Below are 27,973 nucleotides of genomic sequence, written 5' to 3'. Positions count from 1 at the left end.
CTATACCTCCAGCTCAGGAAAGGAAGAGAAGAACAGAGCTGCACTGATATGTTTTCTAAATCAATACCATTTCTCAAATTTATTTCTTTTTTAAGAATTCTAATATATCTTTCTCACAGAAGAAGGGGAGATAGGGAATGTTTTCATTCCATCTGTAAACACTGAAATACAGATTCTGGGGGGGTAAACCAGGGGAAGAGACACAAAAAAAAGTGCATTTTACAAAAATTATCAACTAAAATATATTTTACATGTATTACGTTTCAATTTAAATTCTACCGACTGCATTTTCAGTTTCAAAAAATATTTCCGTATCTAATAGATTAAAAAAGCATGAAATATTTTTTTTTCATTATGGATAAGACATTTCCATTCATTTACATGCTGTCCGCACAACAGCATAAGCGACCACGTGAATCTCAAAAACAATGTTCTTGGCCTGAAGCAGATTCTAACATGAGAAGTTGGGATTTGTCCTCTCTGGACACAGCAGAGCCTGTTCTACGCCCAGGGCAAGCAATTTCTCTTTCACTTGGGGAGGAGCCAGGACAAAGGTGGGAATAGAGGGGGGAGAGGGGTCAGAAGGAGGAATTTCAGCGTGTTAATGTGGTTTCCAAAGCTGAGTTTCAAATCCTTCTCTGACTGTGCAGAAATGCTCAGGGTTGCCTGGCCATTGGGTCTTGAATCCTGCGTCAGATAGCACTTGGGTTAGAGGAAGGCAGCTGCAGGCAGTTCACCTGCTTTAGGTTGGGTGTCCCTAACAAGTTTACTGTGTGTTTTTAGGACTGCCTGTCACCTTCCATGCTGTCACCACATGCCCATGGACCCAGGGCACAGCCACTCTGTTCCCCCATGATCCCCTCTATCATGACAGGCAGGAGCAGCTCTGTTTTTCCAGCAGGAACCCCATCCTCCAGCATCACCACGCTCCCTCCCCCCCACCCCGTGCCATTTTCATCCACCCAAAAGCACTCCTGATTCCCACTGGGAGACACTGCATCACGCAGCCTAACTAAATCATTCCAAGAGACCACCAGTGTCCAAGTTAATTGTTAAGGAGAAATCTGAGCAATTACTTTGACACTAGCAGTATCTTGAGGTATAAATGAGATATGATGCTTAGCACACAAATTCCTGCCCATGCACCTCGCCTCCTAAAGTTGGGCACTCTCCCTTGGGCAAGGACAACAGGGCTTTGCAAGCATCTTCTGCAACACTGAGCAGAAATCGTCCCCTAACAGCAGAGAGATGCATGCCCTACTGTCCCACTGCGGTGGGTGCCAGTTCTCATCCTCTCCTCTTATGTCCTCTTCTTCTAGACACCTTCCCCTCTTTGGTATGTAGAGCAATTCTGGAGATCTGTGGCGTTACCAAGCTATTTCCATGTAACAGATTTGATGCCATGGGGTTTTCTTTCCAGACCAGGCATGCAGCTGCTGGAGCAAGCCAATGCTGTTCTCTCCCACTTCCACTGACAAGACAATGTTAAAGCAGTTTCAATACTTCCACTGTTTGTTTCACGTGAGTTCAGAAGCCCCCCCCCAAGAAGCAGAAAAATGCAGATCCCTACATTTCAATGAGTGGCTCCAGCCAACAGGCACACAGGCCGATGCAGCGTTGTTTCTCATTCTTTACATTAGTGCAATCTAAATGTGGATTCCCAGCTTGGTGTGGCTGACTCAACGGACTCAGTTACACTGTCCTTTGGTTTGCTTTAGAATCAGCTTCAACAGTTTGCATTGAAATAAGCTAAAGTCTACTTAGGATCTATACAGGTAAGGCAAGAGGCAAAGAAATATCTGCGAGGCTTAGGTTGCATTTGTCAATGCAAACCCTTCCCCAATACTCAGTTCCTCTCAGGAGCCACAAAGCCACTTTGGTGAGCTTGCTCAGATGACAGGATGAGTCTGGAGATGGGGAGGAAGCTGCAGGGCGGCACTGAGACAGCTCTGCTGGTGGCTTCAATGAGAAACTCAGAGTCAGAACAGAGACATAAAGGGGGGCTGAATTAAAAAGAAAGCTAAAAGCAACACTTAAAGTGTTTTGCCATCTAGCTTCTTCACAGTGAGGACATGGTGTTAAAGGACACTACATATGCATGAACTGAAAGAAAGAGTAAACCCAATTCTATTACTAAAGCTATCTATGCTATATTAGCAGGCAGTGCTCAGAAGAGAAAACCTGGTTTCCACCAATGGAGCCCACTTGGTGTGCTCCCAGCTTTAGGGCAATGCTCATCTGCTGCAATCCTGTGGGTGTGAGTACAGCTCTCCACAATGCCACGCCAGAAAATAAAGCCATCAATCCCACTGGGTCCCTCTCTGTCTCTGAGCTGGAATGGATTTCCAAGCCCAAGACCAAGCAGTGAATTGCAGAACAGCTCTTAAGAAGGTGAGGGGAAGAGAAAGATGAGGAAGAAAAAAAGGAACAGCTCTTCCCTGCAAAACATACTTGAGTGTGACACAAGGCCACTCTGCATCCAGGTAGCTTCAAAAGCAACCGCTGTATTTCAAAGGAGCTCTCGCTTTCCTTTGGGACAGAGGAGGCTCCTACACTCTGCCAAGGAACCGGTCTCAGTCCTCCCACTTCACATGAGAACCACAGGACTATCACAGCTTGACTCACATAACGCACCACCGCATCTCCCTCCTGTGTCTTCCCACCACTCCCACCAACAATGGCTCTGATTCAGCTTACTGGCTTTTATCCCCTACAAACCCTTCCCAATATATGCATCTCTAGATACATATATAGATATAGATTTACATATGCAAGTACCTATATCTATATACATATATTTATTTTTATACGTATATATTTTCATTTATGCTTTTAACGAAGTGCTGTGCTTTCAACCACTGCCTTCCTCCACAGGGATCTGCTCCCATGCATGCTTGTTCAGTCTGAGGAAAGAGCACTGAGAGCTCTTGGCTGCAAGCAGCAAAAGGTAAGTGGGTGGGAGCACACAGATGTCCCAGCCTGCCGGCCTGCCATCAGCTCCCCAGTGCTGCTCGCCCTCACTGCAGTCCCAACGCAGAGCCATGCTACTGTGGGTTCTTCAAGATGCGCCCGTGTCTGAAATCGTAGACGTGACGACAGAGGAAAACAAGCTCAGGGTCAGTGTCCTCGGGCACCTTGCGGTGCAGAGGTGTGGAGTACTCTTCTGAGGGAGGAACCATGATGGCTTTCCTGCCAGGGATCCCTTCAACTCGACGCTTTGCCAAGGCACAGAATCTGCAATGCAATCACAGTGGAAGAATTAGCGTGGATTCACAACGTCTTTCACCACGCAACTGCTGCTGTTTGTGTCAGTCTTTCTCATAAGCGTGCCTGCCCAAGGATAAATGGTACAGGGGAAGGGAACATGTAGGAGAATTAACCTTTGCTCTGTAGCAGGATGGCTTTTGATCCCACACTGAACCACACAAAGCAGTACAATGGTTTTGCTTTCTATGCTGACAGACTCCATCCAATAGGAAAGATGTTCCAGCAATCCATTTCACCTTTACTAACTTTGGCCTTGTTTTTGTTAATTATCACCCCCAAAGTCTTGCACATCGGGCCATCACTTAAACAGATGCAAGTGAACTGAGTACAACAGGTACTGTGTTGTTTTTGTTTTTTTCCAGCTACCTTCTTGCAAGATTGTGACAAAGCATTTAAGCTGAAGGGTCAAATACAACTTTCTCAACCAAAGCTCACAACAAGGGCCACTCCTTGCTATTAGAGCAAGACTCTGCAGCACACATTGGCTTCAGGTCCTGGTGACCAAACACTGTATGCCTACAGGGGTGATCCTGGAGGAGCTGGAGTCAAGTCAGGTTAGAGACAAGCTCCTGAGTCAAACAAAAAATAACACCAGTTTTGTAAACACTCAAGTCAGCTTCACATCACAGTGTATACATGCATTTCCCTCACACACAGGTTTTCAACACCAACTATCCTGTTTAAAAGAAAGCTGGTTGCAGCATGGCATGTCAAGTAGTTCTAGGTCAGGGATAAACCTGTCCTCCACGACAGTCTAAGAGCAACAGGAAAAAAAGCTTAGTTCTATCAACTGCACTAGCACTTTTAAGATTAACAGACTAATGGGGAAAAAGAGATATCTGTATACTGGGTGCTTTGCTGTTCTCTCTATTGTAAGAGTCAAAAGTCATCCAGATATGCCCAGCAAAACTGAAGACATTTCAAGCACTATTTTGTGTTACAGAGCTGTGTGCCCATTCAACCCTCGTTTTCTGATGGGTTTAATAAATCCAATGTTGGCAGCCTTAAATTTGAATGCTCTGTTTTGTCAAAAACACCCAGGTTTGCAAGCAAATATACAAGGATCCAGTAGCAGTACTGACATGTTGAAGTTATAGTCATAGCATCTGTGTATCATTGGGGATGGATGTATAAGGTGACTTCCAGACAATGAGATATGTAACAAGTCTAGCATGGAGGAAGCACTCCCAGGTTACAGTACTAGACCTGTACGTAGAGAGAGTAAAATTCATCCAATTACACCTAGACCAAACTGTAGGGCAGGGACTATTCTGCTGGGTAATGGCTGGAAAAGGAAAGAGTGACAAGTGATAGAGACAGATGCAGGTCTCAGGAACAGCAGCAAGTTAAGAGCACCACCTACCTGCAGTACTCTGCAAAGGTCAGCACGTAGCACTTCTCCTCTATGCAGGCAACACTGTTTTCATCCTGATGTCGGGATGCAAAGATCTCATTCTGCAAGAGAAGAAAACAGGAGGTCACCCAGCTGGCCAGGAGCCCCAGGGAGGTAAAGGCAGCTCTACACCACCTCAAAGGGGAGGAGACAAAAGCATGCTCAAAGCAGATATTCTTTAGAGCCAGTATTTCCAATAATACTGACACTTTGCAGGTGTCTTGTGACCCACTTATAGTGAGTACCAGAATTTTTATCCAGCATCCCATCATTAAACACCCCTGATGCTCTGTGAGGCCAAGCATCCACACCCTCCTCTCTTACAGAGGACACAGGAAGCTGAAGAAGAGAACTCCTACGTAAGCTGCATTTGCTCCAACTTATCCTAAACCTGACTTTGTACAGAGTTCATATGGGTGGAGCCAGACTACATCCAGAAAACCCAGTGAGTGATGCTTCTGCAGGCAGAAGGTTGGAGTGCTCCCCACCCACACATTCCTCTGAGCTCCCAGGGGTGTTGTTCATTCATTCTCCCTTTCCAATGCTGGAAACCCTTCCCAATCATCTGTATAGCTAAGAGTAGAAACAGAGGTTGAATGGCACTTTGTCATCTTAACTACTGGCCTGTCACACAGTACTAGGGCCTTCCTAATTTATCTTTATATCAAAGATAAAACAACCCATTCTTTTCTGTCTATTTCTTCATCTCAATTCAATTTAAAAGACTGTTTTAGTGAGGGAAGTAGTAATAGCCATTTTTCTCCCAGGGCAGTGTAGGAAACTTGGCTCTGGTTAAATATGGGGCAACCCAGATGGAACAGTTTTAAAGAATTTCAGATGTGGTTAGATCAGCAAAGATGATCTGAGGCAATAAGGATGCTTTGCACAAGTCTGGAAGTGTTACCTGCAGGCTGCACTCCTGCTGACAGCCCTGAGGAAACAGTTAAAAGCAAAGACTCAAAACAGGGCCACTGTGTGGGGACAAGCTTAATCAGAGAAACTGAAAACACCACACCCTGCTTCTGCACATTGAGGTTTAGCTCTACTCCTTACATCAAAATTATCTGAGTCATCTTTGGCAAGCCTATCGCAGCTACTCAGCCTACAAGGCAATCTCTCATTTGAAGTCTTGTGTAATTAAGCAGGTGTGCAAAAAGTGGTTCAGTTCCTCCTGAGCTGAATACCGGTGCTCTCTCTGCATTGAAATGTAACTTGTCATGCTTTAATTACGGACCAGAAAAATACAATATACCACATTTTGACTTAGGAACTCAACTGTGCCCTGTGAATCAGAATGGTACAATTCCCTGGCTGCTCCCCAGGCCTGTTCTCCCATTCCGTTCCATTTTTAAACGGGAAAAAAAAAAAAAGGATTTTGGGGGGCTGAAAACAGCAGTAAATTCTCTTCGTTTAGTTTGGAAACAGCTGTTCTGCCACCCAAAGCAAGTCCAAGCAAAGCTGAGTAAGGTGTGAAGTCACAGTGACTCACACATTTTTTCTTCTTAAAAGTGGATTCCTTTACATTGGCACAACATCCTCAAATCAGCCTTTAGTTCTCTTTACGCACTTTGGGAAGCCGGCAACATTTATGATCAACAGCACCAAGTTTTGCTCGAGATCTACACAAGGAGAGGATGACGCATCTGAAATTCTGCAGGAATCAGAATGCAGGAAGATCCTCAGGCTACTCCCCCGTTTCTTACAAGAACATGGGACGTACCAAGAGACCATTGCCTCAAGTTCCACACTTGGATTTCTCACCTGGTGCATACTGGGATTGCGGCCTCCCTGAGTGTGCTCTGGTCTGTAATACCACAGGAGGCTCATCATCAGCTCCCCTGCAAGAAGATTTATTGCAAGACGTCAAGACTTGGTTTTGTTGCAGTGTTTTTCCCCACTGCCTCCTCCTGCTTCATCTCTTTCATTTCCATAGCTCTCACATTGAGACAGCTGTGCTGTGATAAATATTTCATACTGATCTAGGTACCCTTTTCTTACAGCAAGGAGCTGTATTAAGTCAGTCATGCTGCTTTTCCACTGCACCTTCGCCCCCTTCTACTTCCGTTACATCATCACAGAGGTGAGTTATGAACAAAAACTAAATGCTTCCCTTAAATAAAAAGGCTCCACTCCAGCTTACGATCTGAAAAGATGATCATCCAAAGATTAGTGCTTGTGGTCTTAACTCCCACATTAACACCACTACCACTTGCTATTAAAAACACACAACACAACACTTTTTCTTCTTCTTCCTTTCAAGCTAGAAATATTTGGCATATAACCTTGAAATATCTGGCACAGTGTTCTTGGCTCAGCCATTGCTAATCAGATACAGGACCTTAACATCAAAACCAAACACTCAAATGACTCTTTACAGGGCCCACCAAGAACTTCTGCCGATGTGCCTATGCCCCATACCAACCCTCAGCCCCACAACTGGATGGAGCATCTGAATAAATAACAGCTCCTGAGATGCCTGCTTCTATGGAATTATAAAGGAAATCATTGCTAAGATAGCAGCTGGCAGATATTACGTGCTTTCATGACCAGGAAGATTTTAATTACCAGTTCCAGGCCAGTAATTAACAAGATCCTAGAACAACCCAAACTAAAGCCATGGGACTAATCTCTTCCCCTTTGCCACCCAATCTGGCAGCAGCTGAGTGCCCTAAAAAGCTTGCAGCTCTCCAAGATCCACCACTTCCCTGGATCCAGCTTGCTCTCATCTACCTAACACAGAGGCTAAATGGACCCTTACGGCACAGTACCTGTTTTGGGGTCTTCCCACAGAGCCGATATCTTCGCAACATATGGCATAGATTTCTTCCTGGGTCCTGATTTCAAGAGGACGGTATCTCGTACCCGGATAATCTCCCCATCTCTCTCCACAGCCTGATAGCTCTTGCGAACAGCTGGCTCGGGTTCATTCTACAGCATTGGCACAAAGAAAGAGCAACCCAAGCATACAGGCAATCAGTTAGTTCATTGTTTGCTAGTCCAATCCAAGACTCCTTTGGTCCTGCTGTGAATTAAGAACTTGACTAAGCCTGCTCAGGGCCAAGTCTTTCCACTCTAAGAGAGCTCTAAGAGAAGTTATATAACATAAGGCCCATCAGAGCACCCTTATTTCCACTATATTGGTTTATAAAAGCAAAGTTTGGGTCAAAATACTTACTTCTACGGATAGGGCATTTGTAAGTGAAGAAAGTTCATCATGGAATAGCACCCAAACAAATGTAGGCGACATGGGGCCACCATACTCAAAGCAAAAGACAAAACAGAGCTATTCTTCCTGCCTAGTCTGGCAGAAAGGAACAGCTCATCAATCAGACAGTGGTACGTGTACTTCTTTCAAATTAAATCTAGCTCCTTCAGTTCTGCAGGCAAAAAGCACGGAGTCTGAACAGTGGATAAAACAGACCCATCTCCAGGTTCACAGCTTCCCTTGCCATGACATTCAGTGAGCACGGTCAATGCCTTGTCCCACCTTCCCAGACATCAAATGCGTTCTAACCCTCATGCCCATAGATCCTACATGTAAGATGAAGGATATTAACTTTTCCTTCAACTTAGTTGCTCCTCAAAACAGGTTTGACCTAGTCCAGGAGGAAGCTGGAAGCTGATCTCCCTATAAGATGGACTCACAGGTGCAGCAGGTGCCACCCTCATAAATGCCAAATTATTCATCATGACAGCATTTCAGCTGATGCTAGCACAGAGTGGCAGGTTTTCCATCCTCTGCAAACTGCCCATCATGCTGTGCAATGTAATATGAGAAAAACAAAGCCAACAGGTCAGCTTCAAAACCCAGCCAAAAGGCTGCTGATCCACAGCTTGTCTTCTAGAACACTGGACAACCAGCAACCACCGATACCTTGAAACAAAAGCCAAAACACCCCTCCCAAACCTGACGATGCTCATATGGATACACCAAAAAAAAAAAAAAATACAACAAAACAAGAAAACCAAAAAACACTACAGTACTCCAGACACCTACCACAACATAGACAGCCTTCTCGCAGGCTGTGCCAACAGGTATCCAGCCATTAGTGGCTCTTCGCCTGCTGATGCGCTGTTGCTTTGGATGGGAATGGCCTCCCACCGTTTTGCTGTCAGAGGCATGCAGACAGCCTGGCATATTTCGGAGACCAGATTTGGAGCCACTGGGAGGCTTTGAGCTCTGGGGACATTCACGGGCCATGGTCTGAGGGTCAGAGTTGGGAGTCTGCAGATGAGGAACAGGTTCTGCAGCTGGCGGCACGCTGGGTACAGGACATCCTGAGAGCGGGTGGGCAGGCGATGCAGGGTGCCCTGCCACCGGAATTGTGAGGTTCAGCTGGTCCAGAGACTTGCAGCCTTCTAAGAGAAGGGAAGAGAAAGAGGCAGTTACCTTGTTTGATATTTAAGACTATTACACTGTCAAGACTGTCCCGGAGTACCACCTCTTTCCTCTGAAATTCTCTTAACTGAATTATAGCCATAAAGGTCCTTCACATTGTAATTTCATTTTGCACTGTCAAGGGATTCTAAAAGCATATATCTTTATTTCTGTGCCTCCAACATGTTACTGCTGATGACAGTGCACTACAACAAACCCAGCTGAAATCCCCTTGTCATGCCAGTCAGTAGCACACACTCAGAAGGCACAGGATCCATAGGGCAGTGAACCACACTGTGCCTGTTTCATTCACAAAAGCCCTTTTAGGTTGGAAGTTGAACACCCCGAGTGTACCAAGTAAGGCAGACAAAGCAAACCACTCTGTACATAACACTGGATCCTAAGTATCAGGGTGAGCTCTCAGATGGGAGCCTGCTGCTTCCAGTGTCATTCTTTAATTCCTTAAAATAACCCACTCAAGGGAAGGATGAGAATTCAGAGGCACACACATATGCAAAAGCCACCTCTTAATTATAAACCCCTGTTAAAAAGTTGGTAAACCTCCTTCAGTCTGAAAAACAAAGTCTGAATTATTCTGATATTGAAGGCTTCTAAATCCAGAGAAAGACTGTAGCAGTGAGATGGTACACTGGGAGTAAATACACACCTGTACTACTGCTGCCAGCACCAGAAGGAATCACTCTGTTTGCAGGGAGGGATGAACTCCCAACAAAGCCTATCTACACCGCTTGAGTCCTGCTTGCATGAAGCTGGAGGCAGTGGCATGAAATATTTCAGGAACTAAGTATTGTGTGACATGACCTCGGGGCACTATGCAGAAAAGTGTCAGACAAGAACGCACTGCTGAGCTCGTTTCTTGCAAGCTTTAAAAGGCACTAACACTGTCAAACTCCTGCTGTAGGAAGCTGCACCACTACAGCAGAGAGATGTCAGGAAAATGGAAATTAGACTTCAACCAAATGCTCCCCAGTTTCAGTAGCCTCCTACAACAGGAGACGACAATGCCTTGCTCAAACTGAGAGCTGAACCAAAACTCCATCTGCCTACCTGAGAATCTGTTTGGAGTGGCTAAATCATGCCTTCCTTTGACTTGAACACATGCACACAGTTAACTGAGACACTCGTGTTTACACTCCCAGAAGCTGAAGCAGCAGCTTTGTCTAAAGACTGCAGCGCTTGCAAGCGGCAGCGACTAGCTTGATGGCTTTTACACAAAGCACTGGCGTCTGGTAAACACAGCACAACAACCCAGCTTTTAATATTTCAAAAAGATGGGTTTAAATAGCAAAGCCAATGAAGTACAAAGTTTGGGAGAAAAAAAAAAGCAAAACCCAAACAAACGGGACAGAAATAAGCCAGGCAAACAAGTACCCTACACCTTACACCGCTGCTTGCCCCCACTTCAGTGCCTGATTTTCCAGTGTTGTTAAAGATTAAATATAGGACTGCTGTCCACCAAGCTAACAACGTACCAGCACTTACATCACTACATAGAAATTCAAGCATCAGTCCAACCAGCAGACTCAAACTGAATAACTGCACAGCCCTGCCTGATCGGATCTATAAAGCCTTACCAGATTGCATCCCCTACACAGCTTTCAACATCAAGAGTCTTAACAACAGAGGCACTGCCTGCTTCCCCACACTGCTCTGCAGGGATGCTTCAGTACCAAAAGCAAGCTATAGGGAACAGAATGGCACCATGGTGCAGGATAGAGAGAAGGCTTGCAGAGCATCTAGGAACTGAAGACACTCATTTTGCATAGATCAAAGCAGCTAGTTCCAGCTTAGCAAGTCACAAGTCATCTCCTCACTGCCTCAAGTCTTTCAGCAACTCCGTGTTTTCCACACCAATAGGACCTCTTAGTGGGGAGAAACCCTCTGGGCTGAAAACAGGGGTAGGTAAAACATGGGTTCTTTTTGATCCATGGCAGAGATCTTAAACTTTGATATGCCACAAGATAATCAGCACTGCCCCCCAGAGCAGCCCTCATCTTGCTCAGTGTTCCTAGGAAAACATCCTCATGCTTTGTACCGTACCTGCTGCAAAAGGCATTTTGTAGGGGTAGCTGTTCCGTCCTGTGTGCACACTGCTGATCCTGCCATCTGGCACATGGACAACGCCGCAGACACTGTAGCTGTTGATGGCTGTTCCTTCTCCACAGCAGTATGGTGAGCTGCACCAGTGGAGCGGCTGGAAATGAGCGCCTGATGGCAAGGAACCAGGCGATACCAAGAGCCCTTCACAGGTAGCAGGCTGCAAAACTTCGTCCTTGGAGTAAACTGAGCAGTGAGAGTAGCCACGGTATCCACTTTGGCCATAACAAACATAAAACCTGTTCAACGGAGTCAGATCTGAGGATTCATAGAGACAGCCACAATCCGTGTGATTCCCAGGAACGGGCAAAGGAGGGAACTGCTGCACAGGAAAGGAAGGCTGATGAAATTCCTGTTTGGGAGTTGGGGATTTCTCTCCAGGCCTTCCATACTCGGGCTTCATGGCAGCTTGCCCGCCCATAAGCAAAGGCAGTCTATCGTAAAAACCCTCTGTACTAGACTGCGATTCATAAGGGACAGGTTGGGCTTTCCTGTAGAGCCTAGAGGAGTCCTGCTGTTCTGCCTTCCCAAAGGCACCCAGGGTGAGCCCTCGCCAGCTATGCTGACCTTCCATTTTTAAGCTGGTCGCTTCCTTTTTGGACTTGACACAATTCTTCCTATTGGCTTTGGCCCATTTTAGCGTAGACTTTGAACACTGGTTCTCAGACTTGCCCTCCCCGTCTGACTTACTCCTCTGCTTCAGGGGCTGGTCTTTCTCATGGGTCAGCTTCAAGAAAGCCACAGCGTTCAGGCTGGCCAGTCTCTTTGGGGTGGGATGATAGGAGATGGTACTATCCTCTCTCCTTAACCCATCATCAAAGACCTCATCCAGTGAATGGTCACAGCTACCGTATTTCTGACTGGGCTCCTGCCGGTTTTTGCCTTTACCTGTTTTTACAGCTGTTTTCTCCAAGGCAGGCCAGCTGTCACCTGCCTTGCAATGCAAGCTCTTGGCAGTACAGTCTCCACTGGCTTTGGCAGTGTCCCTCCGAAAGCGCCTGCCAGACAACAAGCCATCGTCCCGCTCAAAGAGCAGATTGTTCACAGCCTCTGCATTCAGAGAGGCCAGCCTGCGTTTCCTGGGCTCTGAAGGAGCAGCATCAAGGTCTTCCTCTGTCCCTGGATAAGTTACTGTGCACTTTTCCCCAGCTGAATCACTCCTGCCCGCTCCCACAGGTTTAACTTGTTCAGCAAAAAAAGTGGGCCCCAACTCCTCCACCCAGCTGGGAAGGTCCTTTTTTTTGCAGCTCTGGGTCTCTTTGGACAGAGATCCAGCCACATCTTCCAGCCTGGTGAGAAGCACTTTACAGGTCTTTTTGTTCATTGAAGGGTGCAGACGTCTCCGCAGCGGGTACGTCTTTCGGACTTCCTGCAAATTCTTGCTTTTGCTTGTCCCCACAAACCCACTCAAACTGCTGGCAGCCTCAGCAGCATCCCCATCCCTTTGCTCGCCGCACTCCGCCTGTGTCCTGTCCATCCTCCTGTTGCCTGTGGGTGATGAAACCTGGCCAGCAGAACCAGCTGGATGCTTCAGAAGGAAAAGTTGTTTCTTCCGGGCATGCGTCATAGGATCAATGTCCAGTCCTGAGAACAAGCAGAAGAAAACACGCTGATTAATACAGACAAGAGGGACTCATCTCCTCACAACACGTCAAGTGTCAATTAGGAAATACTTGGGGAAACTTGTTGCGATACATGGTCAAGCCTTTTTGGGTGACAGCCAGTTAAGCCAATTAGGAGGCAGGATGCAGCGAGACGTGGGTTAATACTAAGCTACAGAACATGATAGCAATTAAAGGCGAGGTGACACAGGAACCAGGAAAACCAGGATATAGCCAGCTTTACCCAGCTCCCAGCCCAAGTGAGATCCCCACTAAAGCAATGCCAAAGAAAGGCAGACAAGCCCCAAGTGCTTTCATCCTGTATCAGTAGCAGAGGTTGGTTGCTCACCTTTCACCATGCCCTAGGCTTCCTGGCTATACAAAGAGCAGCATCTTACTGCTGAGTGGGCTTGGAGAAGCTGGCAAGCAATGCCAAAGGAACAGCTTCATCCCAGCAGTTTGTTTGGCCAGGTGCTGGCTTCAGCAAGAGACCTGTGGTTGGCTTATGTCAGATAACTGAGGGATGCTGCAGTCCAAAAGAACACACATTCACAGGTGAGTTTAAAGCTAAGAAGGGATACGGTAGGCAATATCTACAAACGTTTTAAAAAGAAAGCCTAATTGACTAGAGAAATCAATTTAATTAAGCCTGTGTCTGAGCAGAGGAAACAGCAGAAAAGGGCTATTTCTTGCATGTAATGGTATTTATGAAGCAGTCAGACTCCTGTTATTGGCAACAAAGTGCCAGCCTACGGATTAGCACCGATATAGGAGCAGTCTGATTCCCTCCACATCAAGTATCCAGCTGCAACACCTCTCAATTGACGCAATCAGCACAGGTCTGCTACTTCTGAGGCTGCTAATTAAAGCTACTGCATCTGTAGCGAAGAGAACAAAGCTACCAAATTACAAGAACCGTTCATTTGATATGGTTTAATCAAGCTGATAATTAGATTATCTATTTGAAATAGACCCACTGTGCTTTAACTGACTTGCTTACATACGCATTAACTAAAAGAAAACTAGGAATTGAAAGCTACCGTGGCCTGCACGTTATTCTGCAGATATTAGACTCTTTCCAAGGTGTCTCAAGGTAATGGAACCCTTACGTCCCATTACACAAGGGATAACTCCTATAGCTTATGTGCCTCAACTGCAGCACTCTGTGGGGAGCAAACGTTTATGCATATACCCATGTTGGTTCCGATCAGCAATACCAGTTCTGGAAATTAGGGTTATCAATTCAGACTGACAAGTTCCCTCAAAATCAGATTAATTCTTGCACAAGCTGACACGTTAAACACACACAACCTTTGGAGTTAGCATGAGAATTTCTATTTAAAGCATGCAAACCAAGGTCTGACAGTGGTAGACCAAGCATCCTACAGAACCATGCCCTAGGGAAGATAATATCTCCCATACAGGCCTGTGGTTCCTTTTACACCTCTGAACCTATTTTCTGTTGTCCCCAACAAAAGATGGAGCCCTCCAGCTGAGATGGGAGAAACCCAGAAGAAACAAGTAGGATTTGTCTTAAAAACCAGCATCAGTTACCTCTGTCTCCTGTAGTTCTCACCAACATCCTGTGAGCAGCAGTTACCTCCTGACTACCACTACTCACCTATCACATGCTGGGTTTTACAGCCCATCAGTGCTTGAATGAGGAAGAGACCTATTAAAAACTGAGTACTTGAGATATAACCTTGTTCATACCAGATATGCTCAAAAGATATAAAGAAGGCTGGGGCAGATTGAAGAAAGGGGATTTTTTCACCAACAAAGAGGAGAATCATTAACAGCAACAGCAAGAGTGATAGTCTTCCCTGTTTGACTCCATGGGGAGGGTAAAGACAAACAATAGCTTAAGTACCTTTCCTGGAATATAAGCATAGGAATGCTTTCTTTTACGGTACTCCACATGAATGTGGATTTTTAATACATACATTTCCTCCCACTGCAATAAAACCACCAAAGCCCAGAGGCAAGATCCGTATTCTGGTGCAGCACAGGTATCATTGTCTTGCATGTTGTGGCATATTTACAGGTAATACTCCACAACAGCTTTCATCACTGACAACTGCAGCTGGGAACGTGGAGCAAAACAATCGAGCTGAACTTGCAAAGATGACATTAGAGATAGTCAAAATCACACCAAAGGGGGAAAAGCACCAAGATTCAACACAGTTCATTTTAGAGAGTCTCAGTTGCATGAGCTTTTGACACAAGACTAATCAAGCAATCACAGGCTTTTATTAATTACTTGTCAGTAAAATGAGGATATGTCTGCATGGATCTCCTTGTTGCCTGGTCTTCAGGTTCTCCCCCTCTCTCAGAGCTCAGCTGCTAGAACACTATAAAGCACTTCTCTGCAAAGGAAGAACTAAACATCTGAGAATTTGTGCTGTATTGGCTTCATACATCTCCCTCCCCCCCCACACACACACACCTCATTCCCCCCCCAGCCCCCCTCCCAGAAGCCAACTGCAGCATTTTAGATGTTAGATGTGATCCTTAACATCTCTTACAGAGAAAGACTCTCGACTTTTCTCTGAAAGCACTCTCAGCCCTGAGGATCTGCTGCATTTCTCATCTCCCTGTGTTCATATACAGGTACAGAAAGAGCCACTATGAGCTTTCTGCTGGAGCGCTGCAGTGATGCCACTACAAGTTTTGGATGCTGTATACAGAGACAGGCAAGAAGACAAACAACATGAATTAAGTGCTGATTTAGTTATGAGCATGCATTCAGAAATAGGCACCAAGCAGTCTTACCAGCTTGCTCCCCTTACCTGGAGTCCATTAACTCCTCTTTCCCCAGCATAACACACAAGCAGAGCTTCCAAATGCTGCTTGAAACTTCAGTAGCCTATGATGCTTTAGAAATCAGTCACACAGAGCTCACCAAGACCAGCTACTCGCTTTCAGCTGGGAAGGAAGCGTCAGGGCTCCTCTGGTCACCTTTGTAGGGCTTCACAAAGCAAGGAGGAAAAACTAACTATTCCCAGAAAAGAAATCCCAACATAATCTGAAGAACTGAAAATGAAAATACTTACGGCAGAACCACCCATCTCCTGCGTGCAACAAATGGGAGGTGAGGAAACACTGACAGCTTACTTAAGAAGTGGAATGACTTTGACAAGGCAGCTTGGCCTAACCCTCAGCATTCCAAACCCACTGAGCATTCTCATAGATGAAGTCGCTATCCCCCCTTCCTCAAACTGGATCAGTTTGAAGGAATTATACTGAGAGCTGCAGACCACATCGGACAGAGGAAATTCAAACAGAAATGCACTGGTCTAATTTTGTGCTGTAGTAAAAGCGCTCCCAAGTCTTCAGAGAGCTGCTGCTTCTTTGCCTGCTAATGAGGCAAGTGTCTTAACAGCTGCATTTTCTGTAATCATGCAGCTGCAGCATCTGTCTCTCCATCACTTGATTGCAAGTGAAATTAAAAGACACCAGTCTGGGACTACCCATTCAAGTACCACTTCCCTTCCTAAGCTTCACTATGGAGATGCGCTGGTTCCAAGGAGATGATGCCAAAAAGAACAGAAACGTAAAGCTTTTCAAGCTTCTAATTCATGTGGCACTTCAATAACAAACAAAGAGTTACAACGACATGAATCTTCCTCTCCATGTGCAGCATTGTTTTGCTGACTTCCAGTCCTTGTGCACTGGAAGATGTTCTGTTCCTTTGAATTGGTGCAGCTTATGCTGTGACAACAGCTCCATAACTTTAAGTGCTGGGAGGACTGGCTCCTTTCTCCCCGCTGCTTTTAAAGTCAGATCGTTCTCAGCACTATAAAGCATGTGTTGCATGAAGGAAGCCTGCCAGGATCACTTGGAAATGTGAGTAAAGCACAGAACTGTCAGGTATCCCAGGCTGAATTGTCTAAATGCTGTGCAAGTCCCAGGAGCATCACTTCAACCTTAGACACACAGAACAACTAGAACAGGATGTGGGGTTTGCTCCACCTCTTGTACCATCAAAAGAGGCTCTCCACAAGTTTATGGACTGCTTGCTCCGCTCCCTGGTCCTACACTAGCAATTACAGCTCAGTTGTGAAAGCCCATGCCTCAGCCACGTTGCTGCAAGTACTGAAGAACATGTGACCCATGATAAATTGCCATGCTGAAGCAACAGCAATTACCATCAGATGCTTTAAAATTGAAGTGCTGTGCCTATCTGGAAGCAACGGCACACTGAGAACAAAACATGCAGGGGTGCACTCCCTGCTTGACAGCTGACCACTTGCATAAACAGGAACTAGACCTGTTAACACCCCAACAGAGAAGTTGCACAGCTGATCTCCTGGGAGAGTCTGTCCCATCCTTGGTTATCTGCTTTCAGATCTTACCTAGTGGCAGTGCTATAAAGCACTTCACAGGGAAGCCAGATTTAAATCTCTCTGTCTGTTCTTACACTGTCCATAGCCCCAGTGAGCAGTGCTCAACCTGCAGTCATCCAAGGAGCCTCTCAGCAGCACCAGCAGGAACCCACGGCCACCCCAAGAGCCACTGGCTTCACATGCTCTTTCTAAACTGCCTGCTTGTGCACAAGGCAATTCAGAGACCCTGAGGAAAAATAACATCCAGCCACGTTATTAGACATAAACAAAGAAACACAGAGAATGCCAACCCCCTGCCCAAAGAGAAACCATTTCTTTGCCAATGCAAACACTGTAATTATTCCCGCAGCACAAAGCCCACCATTGGCTTCTCACCTCTCAAAATCAACCTTTAAAAAAGCAAATAGCAGCAAGTGTGACTAACCAAACCCCACACACACCCTGTGATGAAAGCCCAGATAAGGCAGAGGAAATCCCTGTGCTTGCAAATGCCAGATCAGCTCCTGGTCTATGCTTCATATGAAAGCTCTTCGACATAATATCACCACCCTCTTCCACAACCACTTCACCAACTTTCTCCAGCCATTCAGCTTGAATAATTCAAGGTATGCTGTGATCCTATGGATGACACATGCAAACTGTGCCACCTTTGGTGATTCCAGCAGCAGGTGCATCCCTGCCAGCTCCTCTCCATATCACAAAGCCACACTGAATACCAAGCAGACCTTACAACTGGAGCTGACACTACTGTATTTGAACTTAGCACTGGAGTAGTAGTTCACGTGTGGCCGAAATTGGGATACTCTCATAAATCAGACAGAACTAGAAGCCTGCAGCTTCAAAAAGGGAAAAGGTATAGATTCCTCTTCAAATTTCACAGCTCAACTGCTTAATGCACTCAAAAAATAAAAGAATAGCACAAGTGCATGGTGCTGCAGCACCCCCTGGTATCTCCAAAGAGATTAAGTGTCTTCATTCCTCTGCTGGTGTGCTCACCTGCACAGCTGAAGTCAAGCAGAGTTCTCTGGAGCTGGATGTTTTCGTATAGAACGGGTCATTAGCTGGCTCACCATTAGGGTAATGGGACATTGAAAGACATGCAGCAGGTAGAAAGGTAGGAGATGGTTGTAGATTTGAGAGCTCAACTTGCAGGAAAACCTAAATCACAGCTGCACTGGTGCAAGAAGAAACAGGTTTTATGTTAATAATGTCTTTATCACAACAGACTGAACCTCCACCAGTCACTCAGCTTGGTCATTACACTTTTCATTACTAAGCAATTAGACCTTTAAGGTTTTTAAGTGCCCAGCATTAGCTCTTTGCTGGATTACTGGGGCCTGGGAAACCTAAATATCTCACATGGACTGTGCAATGCTGTCAAGTGGACTTGGCAGAAGGAACAGCAGTCCCAACCTAATGCCAACCTAATTTTGTTTGAACCCAGGGAAGCAAAGGGACTCAATGCCTACATAACTGCAGGTCCTGAGCAGAGGAGAAGAGCTATGGGAGCATATCTGTGATTCTAATCCTGCAAAAATCACATGAGAGCAGACTCCCAAGCAAAAGAGTTGGATGCTACATACCTCCAGTACTGTTCATAGATATGAAACTGATAGAAACCACACACCAAACAGAGGCAATTCAGACCCCAGCTGCTTTTGAAATTCAAAGCCCAGTTGCAGGAACATCACTTCATCTGAAGCACATTTAACTGCCATTAGAAGCTGGCCCAATTCCTTCATCCTTTACCCACATCATTAGATGTATATACTTAACACACACATTTTCTGCCATCCACGTTTGATCAGTCGTGGCAACACACATTCCCTCCAAATGGACCGGACAGCATTTCCACATCTGGGCTGGGAGTGATTTGTTTTATATCCAGTCATTAACTTGCATTTATATACCTACAAGTGCATGACACTGTTTGGCCATTTAGAGAGGGAGTGATTAAACATGCCTGGCTTTCCGAGCAATAGGTGCGATAAGGTGCTCTCAGTACGGTGAACCATTTAATGACACTGAAGTACTTTCCTAGTTCCATTGGATTTTGCACAGCTGGAAGGTAAGACAGGCAAGAATAATCAGTGGCATAAACGCAAATGGTCAGCGAGGTGGCACCCCACAGTAGGGAGCTTATTAGGGTTTATTAAGGAATGCAAGTTGAACAGACAACTGTTAGGAAGAAACAAACATCATTCTAGAGTGAACATCCAAAAATGCTGGATGGAAGGACAGGGGAACAGGCTCCAGCTCGTGTCTTTGTGCTGCATCCAGTGCAGAACAAGCCACAGAGCAGTGAGGGAGTAAGAGCAACCAGCAAGGAGAGGGCGTAGGGGCTGAAGTCATGCAATTAAAAGGGTGGAGAAAAAAAGTCTGTAATGTGTAAACTGGCAATATGGCATTCTCCAGGGGATGAGAAGGACTTACACTGCACTAAGGGAGATTTGAAAAGATTCTGCCTGCATCCTTCCCTCCTGCTGGGCTAGAATAAGCATCAGACTGCCACAAGAAGTCGAGGTTAAACATAAAAGGTTGGAAGAACAGCTGTCAGCAATGTTTTGGTACAGCTCATCCCCTGCCCCACAGCAGGGTTCATTACAACCACTCCAAGGTCCTTTTCTACATCCTATGCTGCCAGCAGGTATGTGGCAACAGGGCCAATACAGTTAGTGCAGGTGCTGGAAAACTCACGGGTGATTTTTCACTGCCTGGTTCTAAGAACACATATGTTCAGTAATGCATCTTCCTCCTGATTCCCACATCCATCTAGCATCAAAATCTCAGGCTAACAGCACTTTCCAAAAGATATCATGGGAAAAAAAAAAAACAAAAACAGACTAGTTAACACAAACAAGTGATGCAACTGCCCCATACCATGTAATTGCAGAAGCTCATGTACAGGGCAGATATTTTCTGGTGCACGTAAACTCCTGAGCACCAAAATGTACAGCTTGCTTCCAGGCTAGCATAGTGAATACCTCACCTATGTTACACCCAATGCTTTTCACACCAGCCATTTTGCTTGCAGCCATAAGAAGGGCCTATTTCAGCATTTGCCTTGAACAGAGGCATTGTTTCATCCCAAGGAGAAGCCACCAACTTCAGGTCTTTGAAGACTTCAATTTTCAGACCAGAGCAGGTAACCATTAAGCAAGCTTGAGCTCTAAAGGATAAGCTGACATCTAAGTGCTGGCAAAAAGGAAAGTGTAATTAAGGTGTCCTCTTTGGAACCACAAAGCTTTTAAGCAGTTCAGCTTAGTTTTACGGAAGCATCATAGGTGCCTCCAACTGGATTTTCAGGAAGGTCCCTTGAAGTCACGCCGTGACTTCAAAATATCCAAACACGTTAGATGGGACAAAACCCTTTAAGTGCTATACACTACACGCACTTCACAAACACCTCGGCATTTCACAGACACTCTGTGCCCTTCTCCAGCTCTGGCTTCAAGGAAAGTACAGGGCAGAAAAGAACAAAACTTTCAGTGAACTCTGAGCACTGGCAAGCGGAGAAACTAAACAGCATCGCTCCTTGATCATCAGCTCTGGGATCTGAGAATGCTGGCTGAGCTGAAAGAGCAGAACACATCAGGTGCCCAACACATGGGGTGGAGGCTTGGGGAAAAGAAATGTCCTCCTACATCTAAGTTACCTGCACAAGAGCACCAGGGTAGCTGACATGAGCAGTTTGGAACTACGGCCTCCAGCAGACAAAACCCTGAACCGGATTGCTGTAAATCTGACTGGAGAGAGGTGCCTGCAGCTGGAGGAGCTGCCAGCTGTCACTGAGCCAAAGTGGCAGCGGGAGACACTCACAGCTACCGACTGAACGGCGGAAGAACCAGCAGAAAGTTTCCAGGAGCTGCTGGAAGAGAGAAGAAAGCTGGATGCAGCAGGCTTGGCTTACCCACAGTACACACAGACACAGATGGGTAAGCAGCTGATAAATAACCACGCGCTGCAAAGCCCCCACGCTCTGCACCACCACGTTGTCCCAGAGCCCAAGACTACGGGAGCCAGTTTTGCTGTTGGCAGTCCAAATATCCAGAGATTTGATCCAAAGAGGATCTGATCTGATGCTGGACGACAGCTGCAAAGGGCTTTGAGCTGAGGAGCTTCAGCCTCAGCCTACAGTTACAATATACAAGGATACAATATACCCATGCAGGATATCCCCAGATACCAGGATTTCAGCTTCTGCTCCAGCTATTTGTCACAGTAAAACATTTTTAAATCTGAGCAAGCTAGCAGCATTCTTTAAACTAAAATGACAGATAGCAATCAGGTTTAGAGCTCCAAAGTGAGAACCTCTCTACTCCTTCCAATAACCAAGATAAACGTCTTATTCAAGGTTGTATTAACAGTCAGAAGTACACCTCCCTCTGTAAAGCAAGGCAATTCTGGCTGCTAGAGAATTTAAGCTTTCAATTAAAGGGGAATTCGTATTAACGGTGGAAAACTCATTTATTCTGGACAGAAACCAAGTGCAAATTTTGTCTCTTGACTCCATACAGCCGCGGAGCAAAGAGCAGAGAAGCTTTTCAGAGTCCTGTGGATGTCAAAGTCCCATTAGTTCTCTGTGATGGTCCACACAGTAGGCTAAGGGGGCTGCATAATAAGAGAGCAACAAATCCCGTCACTTTCTGCTCAGGGTAACTTTTCAGGTTTCCTTTTGTCTTGGGTGGGAGATGAGCCTCAAGGTATAGCAGCTCTTCTAAGGTATGAGCGAGCAGGAGCCAAGAGCCAGATACTCACCTGCTACTCCAGTTCTTACAGCAGCACCTATCACACTAAAGAAGGAAGTACTCCACACACTGGTCTGTCCAGGGTTTTACAGTTAACCAGGTTTTAATCATGTTGGAGTACTGAAAAGCAGAAATGTCTCTGGTGTGCTTGCCTTCCTGCCCCTCCATGGTCCATTTCTCACCACTGCCTCCAGTGGTTTCCTTGGAAGCATATGCAAGCCTAAATTGGATTGACATTCACTCAGTGGACAGATGGAGTTTTGAACAGCCTGAAATTCAAGGCCAACTCTCAGGATAAGTCACAATATCAGTGCAAAAACCACCCCTGAAGCCCTCCATACTTTGTGGAAAGCTCAACAATCGCCTAATTATTTGGCAATGAGCCTTGAGGCAGAACCTTAGGCAAGGTCAGCAATTACTCACTGTACTTGCTTACAGTCTGTAAGCAAAACTGCATCTTCCTTGCTGCTCAGCATCAAGAGGTGCAGGGTCTTCATACCTTTACAGAGGTCTCAGAACAGCCAGTAATTTATTCTGAAACAGTTATTCTATGGCTCTTCTTCCACTACCTGAAAATAAAATGGATATTGGAACAAACGGAAATGACGTTTTTGATTTCTATTTTAAGGCTGACTAAACAGTGCTTCCCTAATTGGGCTGTTTGTCCTCTCCCAGCTTCGAAACACTTTGCCTCTTTGCAACCAGAACACGAGAAAGATGGTAGAAATCCCCAGTAATAATATTCCTAGATATCACTCTTTAAAGAAAGCACCTAAGAATGGGAGGAAGAAATGATAGGGCTCTTGAGAGGGAGCAGGGGCACAGACATCCTGTCTCCACTGACATAAGGCTCCCCAAGGAAGTCATCCTGCCCCTGTACTCAGCATTGGTGAGGCCTCACCTTGAGTACTGTGCTCAGTTTTGGGCACCTCTCTACAGAAAGGATGTTGAGGTGCTGGAGCAGGTCCAAAGAATGGCAACAAGGCTGGGGAAGGGCTTGCAGAATCTGCCCTATGGGGTGTGACTGAAGGAACTGGGGCTGTTCAGTCTGGGGAAGAGGAGGCTGAGAGGAGACATTACTGCTCTCTTCAAACACCTGAAGTGGAGTGGGTCTCTTTTTGCTGATGACAGGATGAGGGGAAATGGCCTCAAGTTGCACCAGGGGAGGTTTAGGTTGGATATCAAAAAGAATTCCTTTACAGAAGGGATGGTTAAGCATTGGAATGGGCTCCCCAGAGAGGTGGCTGAGTCACCACCCCTGGATGTGTTTAGAAACTGTTTGGATGTGGTGCTCAGTGACTTGATTTAGCGGAGGGTTGTTAGAGTTAGGGAAGGATGGATGGGCTGCAGCTGGACTTGATGATCTTGAAGGTCTTTCCTCTGCTGTCTTCCTCACACTGGAGAGATCCAAACCACCTCCAGCTTTGGTTTCCTGCACTGACTGCAAGCTAGACAAAGAAACAAACTCAAACATGCTCCTTGCATATCTGCATGTTGATTTGCTAAATAATAATTAAATTTAAAAAAAAAAAAAAAAGAAAAAGATTGTGTTCCCACGGGTGTCCCTCATCATCCTTCACTTTACTCATCCCTCCTGTTCATCAATATGATTATTGCTGTTTGCTTCCGCACTGCACCTCCATCCTCCCTCTGCAGAGGGAGATGCATTAATACCCTCCTCCACAAATCCTTTTCCCTTCCACGCTGTTCCCAGATCAGCCAGAACACGCTCACTCCCCCGGCACGCTCACATAACGCCGGCTCCCTCAGCAAATCCCCTCCATTTTAGGGTCTCGTTAAAAACAATTCCAGTTGAAAGAAGTTCCCCAGCAAAGGCTCTGCTCTGAGCAGGCACTTTCTGACTCGAGCAGTGCTGTGAGCATCGCGGTGCTGCTGCTCAGCCACGCTCCCCATCACAGTCCCTGCCCCTCCAGCCTGCAAAAGTCAGCTCCAGCCTCTCCTCCATGCATGCCCACAGCTCCTTGGCTGCGGATGGGAGCCCAAGGTAGGTATTCAGCAGGCAAAGACACAAAGAGGACACCACAGAACGCTGTGCAGCACGAAGGCAGACGGGCTATTTTCAGCGCTTTGCACAGGCCACAGCCAGGAACAATAGAAGGCCGTGCACGGTGCAGGGATAAGGCAGCGGTGCCCACGCTGCTCCGTGCATCTATAGAGCTGGGATTTGATATCAAGGATGATCATTCAGGAGCTGGAAACGAGACGTCAGCAAAGCTGTCTGAGTCGAGTCAATTGAAAGGGAAGCGCCTCCTTTTTATTTCTGAGAGCATCGTAAATAACTTGAAATATTGATACGCCAGCAGACACTAAAACACCAGATCTTTCATACAAACCCAGCCTGCCAAGCTGAGCAGGCTGCACACGCTCAAAGCCAAGCAGGAGAAAGCCCTTCAAAAAAGAAACTGCCTGAAGAACAATGGGTGCCAGAAAGGATTCCTGTGATACGGCTTACAAAGCAGGGGGGAAAATCGTTGTTTTCTCCTTTAGTCACACCTTTGTTCCAGAAAATCAGGACACAAGGAACACAGCAACCTGCAGCTCGGAGGCAAAGCATCGCCTTATTCCCAAACGTGATGTAATTGAGCACAAATCCCACCACTCCAGGTGCCAAATACATCCCGACTCGGCCATGCCGAGCCCACCTGCTCTGCGTGCAATTCCCAGCACGTGGCCTTGAGAGCAGCTATGCTGCCACACCGCTCTGCTTCTGCAGGGGACAGAGATGGCCACGACACGTGCAAAGCCTCCCTGCCCTGCTCCCTCCATCACAGCGAGGCTGTTCTTCATCCCAGCGCCGCAGTCAGCACCTCATGAAATCCCCTACCGCAAGCTGGGACACTCAAACAGCTAAGGGAGAGCTGTGAAAAGAACAGCTGGAAGCAGCCCTTAGCAGTAAGCAAAGCAAACATCTTAATGAAGATGCATCTGTAAGGCAGGGTTTTTAGAAGGTGGTAGAAGCAGCGCTCCTGCATGAGAAGCTTCAAGCAAGACCCTGGTCGTGCTGTGCTCTCAGCGAGCTGACACACATTCCTTTCCTGTCTTAATAGGTGTTTATTTGCCACGCTCTGCTGCTAACAGTGTAGTTACACACACCAAGTGTGTTTGCTCAGAGCCACCAGCATCACAGCAAACTACACTGCGTGTTTTCACAGCTCTTTAACCAGCCAAGGAAGGACCCACTGTCCCCACTGCTTAACACAGGCAAGCCCAGGTACTGCTTGAACACAGCAGGCAATGAGCACAAGTGTCCCACGTCTCACCTGAAACATTCTTTGGGGTTTATATTAAGGCATCCATGCTCATTCAGAGATGTCAAGAAACTATTTAACAAAGAGGCTCAGGCTGCCTGTCTGTCTCAGCTGACCACATTTGATGCACCCAGCTTCATTTTCTGCCCTATCTTCCATAGGGTTCTGCCTGCGTCACGTGAAGAAATACCATTTAACAGATTAATTAAACCCTGATTCCCAAATATTGACAGAAGGGAGAGAACAGGTACAAAACGAATTCATCTTCAACCAGATCTGCATTTATTCTGCTTAATGATACCCTATGCCTTCACTTTCATGACAACATCACTCCCTCATTTCACTGACATAACATTGCCTTCACCCCATTCTTTCAAGGGAAGATTCTTGTGAAGCAAAACAAAACAGACTGTCAAAAAGCCTTATGGGTTGGGAGGAAAGCCCCTAAAAGCTGCCACACTTCCCTTAGCATCATATACAGAGATATCCAGAGCGATGCCAGCCCATGGCACAACACACTATTTGTAATTTTACAGCTTCTTTCAGGTGCTTCTATTCCACATTTCCTATTTCCCACTTACCCAAACTGCTGTTTCATGTATTATTAACATCACGAGAGCTGGAACTTCATTAGCTCGGCTGCTTGGGCAGGAAGCAGTGGTTTGTTGTTGCCACGGGCTGCAGTGCTGCAGTTCAATGATGAGGCACAAAAATCCACACACCATTTGCACACCTGGGCATAGCTCTGCACACCAGATTCACCTGCTCGACTTCCCGAATATAACGACCAAGCTCCATCTCTACAGGATATCCCCCAGTCTATACAGCCCCACAATCACACAGTAACAACCAACACCACTGGCATCAATCTGCCTAAGAACGACAAAGCACAACCTCAAACTCAGTCAAAAGAACCCAGCAGCTTCTAAAACAACAGCATTTGGGCTACAAAAGTAAGGTTCCAACTGTTTTTACCCCTCAACACCACAGTTCTCAGTACAATCGTGCTATTTAATCATTGCTGTCAGCCCATCCAGGAAGGATCTCCCACTCCCCCTTCTTTCACCCCACAAGTTTGGGGTTTTCCAGCCTATTTGATACCCCAGGAGCAATACTACACATCACCACAGACACAGTGGGTAGGAAAGCCATGCTGCTGCTCCATCACCGCACTTAAATCATTAGGAAAACAAACAGAAATCAATGCTTAAGTTAAAAATAATAAGTTAAAGCGCTGGTAAATCACAACCACAAGAGCTCCAGCTGAACACAGGAAGGACTGAGGGAGCCCAGAGCTGACACACACGAAGGATGGTTCAGGATGAACACGTTAGCAGGATATTCCTGGTAAAGCCACGCTGCTATTTCAGCCACATCCACATTTCCAAAGCATCAGTCCTTATCACACCCACATGAAGCCCTTCAGCTGAGAATCTGAACACCCCAAAACCAAATGCTCATCAGTGGGACCGAAAGGCTCAAGCCATTAATTGCAGCTAAGTGCCGAATGGATCGAGTATCCCAAAGCTCCCGACAATTCTGACTTCGAGGTGGGGGTGGGGGGACAGCGAAGGGGGTGTGTGTTAAAATCCAAGCAAACCTCTTCCACAAGGAGAACGGGAAGGAAAAGGCAGCAATGAGAACAGACCCCGAATGTTGTGGGGTTTTTTTTCCCCTCTTTCCCCCCCTCAAGTTCTCAAAGCTTGGCCCGGTCACATGCGCTGGTCTCGTGGAAGCAGCTGGAAAAGAGGGAGCCAGCAAAGCCGCCTCCATTAGGAGCTCGGCTACACAAAAGAAGAAGAGGAAACGGAGCAACGGGTCCAACGGGGAGAGATGCGCGAAGGGGCAAGTGCGGCTCAAAGAGGAAGGGGCGAAGAGACGGGGATGTAAAGCCAAACTCGGGCACCTGCACCGGGCGTGGGGCAAAACGGGGATGTCTCACAAATCAAGGAGTCCGTGAGGGTGCAAAGATAGAGGGATTATGGCTGGGGTGATGCAAAACGCAGCCGCCCGCTGCCAACTTCTCGCCGTACAGTCACGCAGGGCCGCTCCCCCCAGGACTCGCTTCTGGCCGCTCTCCTCACACAGACCCACGCGGGGACGTTCCCTCCAGGAGCCGCTTCACTCGGGGCCGCTCCCCCCCGTCAAGGGGCCGCCTCAGCGCTGACCGACGCGGAGCCGCTCCCCCTCAGGAGCCGCCCCCCCCCGGCCTCGCCGCCTTTGTCCCGCCGAGCCCCAGGGGAGCGGCCCCGCCGCAGGCCCGGCCCCGCAACCAACCGCCGCCCGCACCTGCCCTCCCGGGCCCGGCCCCCCCGACCTGCCGCTTCCCACCCCCCGCTTCAAGTTCCCCGCGGCCCCGCGGCCCGGCACCTGCTCCGTCCTCACCGCGTGGGGACTCACCGCGGGTGGGGCGGGACCCAGCGGCGGCCGAACGCGGCGCTCCGCGCTGCTGCGTCAGCGCCGCCTCCTCCGCCGGCACCGGGATGGGGATGAGGCGGGATGAGGCGCGCTGTCCCCCGCCGCCGCCGCCCGCCCTCGCCGCAGGGCGTCGCGATCCGGCGCGGCCCGGGCGGGCGGCGCGCAGAGGCCGGGAGCGGAGCGGGGCGGGGGCCGGAGGGAGGGGAGGGGGGGGCGGGGGCTGAGGGAAGGGAGAAGGAGAAGGGGGGGGTGGGTGAGGGAGGGAACGAGGCGCCGCCGCCGCCGCTCGCCGCGAACTCCCCGCAAGCCGCCCAGCCCCTCCGTCCTCCTTCCTGCTTCCTCGTCCGCAGCCAATCGCCGCCCTCCGCTCCGCCGCTCGCCTCGACGAGGCGACCAATGGGAGGCCGGCCCTGCTCGCCGCCGTCGGCCAATCAG

The 27,973-nt window shown here is 47.3% G+C and overlaps 1 protein-coding gene across 4 annotated transcripts; it reads right to left on the bottom strand.

The window, feature by feature from the left end:
- Positions 1-49: 49 nt before the first annotated feature.
- On the bottom strand, positions 50-27,626 carry BAHD1 (bromo adjacent homology domain containing 1). Of its 4 annotated transcripts, none has more exons than XM_015863241.2 (7): positions 27,521-27,626; positions 11,100-12,740; positions 8,658-9,019; positions 7,429-7,588; positions 6,422-6,498; positions 4,631-4,722; positions 50-3,234 (listed from the first exon to the last, which is right to left on the bottom strand). In XM_015863241.2, exons 2-7 carry the CDS (start codon positions 12,721-12,723, stop codon positions 3,045-3,047), a joined length of 2,505 nt encoding a protein of 834 aa, XP_015718727.1. In that variant the 5' UTR covers positions 12,724-12,740; positions 27,521-27,626; the 3' UTR covers positions 50-3,044. The 4 variants fall into 4 exon arrangements, with proteins under 4 accessions (XP_015718727.1, XP_015718729.1, XP_015718728.1 ...); XM_015863243.2 differs by having other exon boundaries at positions 27,506-27,605; XM_015863242.2 differs by lacking the exon at positions 27,521-27,626 and adding an exon at positions 15,018-15,169.
- Between the last annotated feature and the right edge of the window lie 347 nt (positions 27,627-27,973).

Source organism: Coturnix japonica, chromosome 5 (assembly GCF_001577835.2).
Source record: "Coturnix japonica isolate 7356 chromosome 5, Coturnix japonica 2.1, whole genome shotgun sequence".
Classification (NCBI taxonomy): domain Eukaryota; kingdom Metazoa; phylum Chordata; class Aves; order Galliformes; family Phasianidae; genus Coturnix; species Coturnix japonica.
This window is presented reverse-complemented; position numbering and strand designations above follow the sequence as displayed.